The sequence below is a fragment of the Pygoscelis adeliae genome, unplaced genomic scaffold, assembly GCF_000699105.1.
Source record: "Pygoscelis adeliae isolate BGI_AS28 unplaced genomic scaffold, ASM69910v1 Scaffold10, whole genome shotgun sequence".
NCBI lineage: Eukaryota > Metazoa > Chordata > Aves > Sphenisciformes > Spheniscidae > Pygoscelis > Pygoscelis adeliae.
Genome location: NW_008824053.1, coordinates 6,860,115 through 6,860,712, shown reverse-complemented (window position 1 = coordinate 6,860,712; position 598 = coordinate 6,860,115). Strand labels below are relative to the sequence as shown.

The 598-nt window shown below is 53.0% G+C and overlaps 1 protein-coding gene across 1 annotated transcript in view; it reads left to right on the top strand.

Annotated features, from left to right (window-relative positions):
- Positions 1-461: 461 nt before the first annotated feature.
- CYR61 (cysteine-rich, angiogenic inducer, 61) overlaps positions 462-598 on the top strand; it is a 3,319-nt gene continuing 3,182 nt past the window's right edge. The window contains exon 1 of the mRNA XM_009333889.1: positions 462-545. Within this exon, the coding sequence (XP_009332164.1) occupies positions 462-545 (84 nt within the window). The remainder of the gene's footprint in view (positions 546-598) is intronic.

The following is a 598-nucleotide window of genomic DNA, read 5'->3' as shown; positions in this document are numbered from 1 at the left end:
CTGGAATGGGGACTTATTGTAACGCCGTTGGGTAGCAGACTGAACTGCTGGGCTTTTTTCAGGAAAGGAGCGAACGGCAGGATAACGCCAGTTGGCTCCTCCAGCGCAATTCTCCTAAATCATGATAGACAGATTGCGTGAAAAACAGGAATTCCAAAGAATTTCCTGCCCTGGGAACAGAAGTTAAGGCTATATTTAACAACATCTGAAGCTGTCAAGAATGCTTTGTGGTTGGATAACAGAGCAGAAAAATGTGAAAAATGCAGGCTACTGCTATACCAAATATGGAAATATTGTTACGTCTGGTGTCTAAATCCCCATCTGGAAATACTTACAGCCATGAAAAGAAAAGACGCCACAACAGAAGCTTAAACTCTCCTCCCCAACCCCAAATCTTAAACTTCAGCAAGGAAATACGATCCGAGGACGCCCGGCCCGAGTGAGGGACACCGAAGCCGGTGATGAACAGGCGGAAAGAGGGCTGCCTGCCGCGGGGCCCGGGATCCCCCGCGCGTTCCTTCCCGGCCCGAGCACCGGGCGCCTCGGTGCGCGCCGGGCGCGACCCGAAACGTCCCCTCCCTCCCTCCAACGGCGGCGG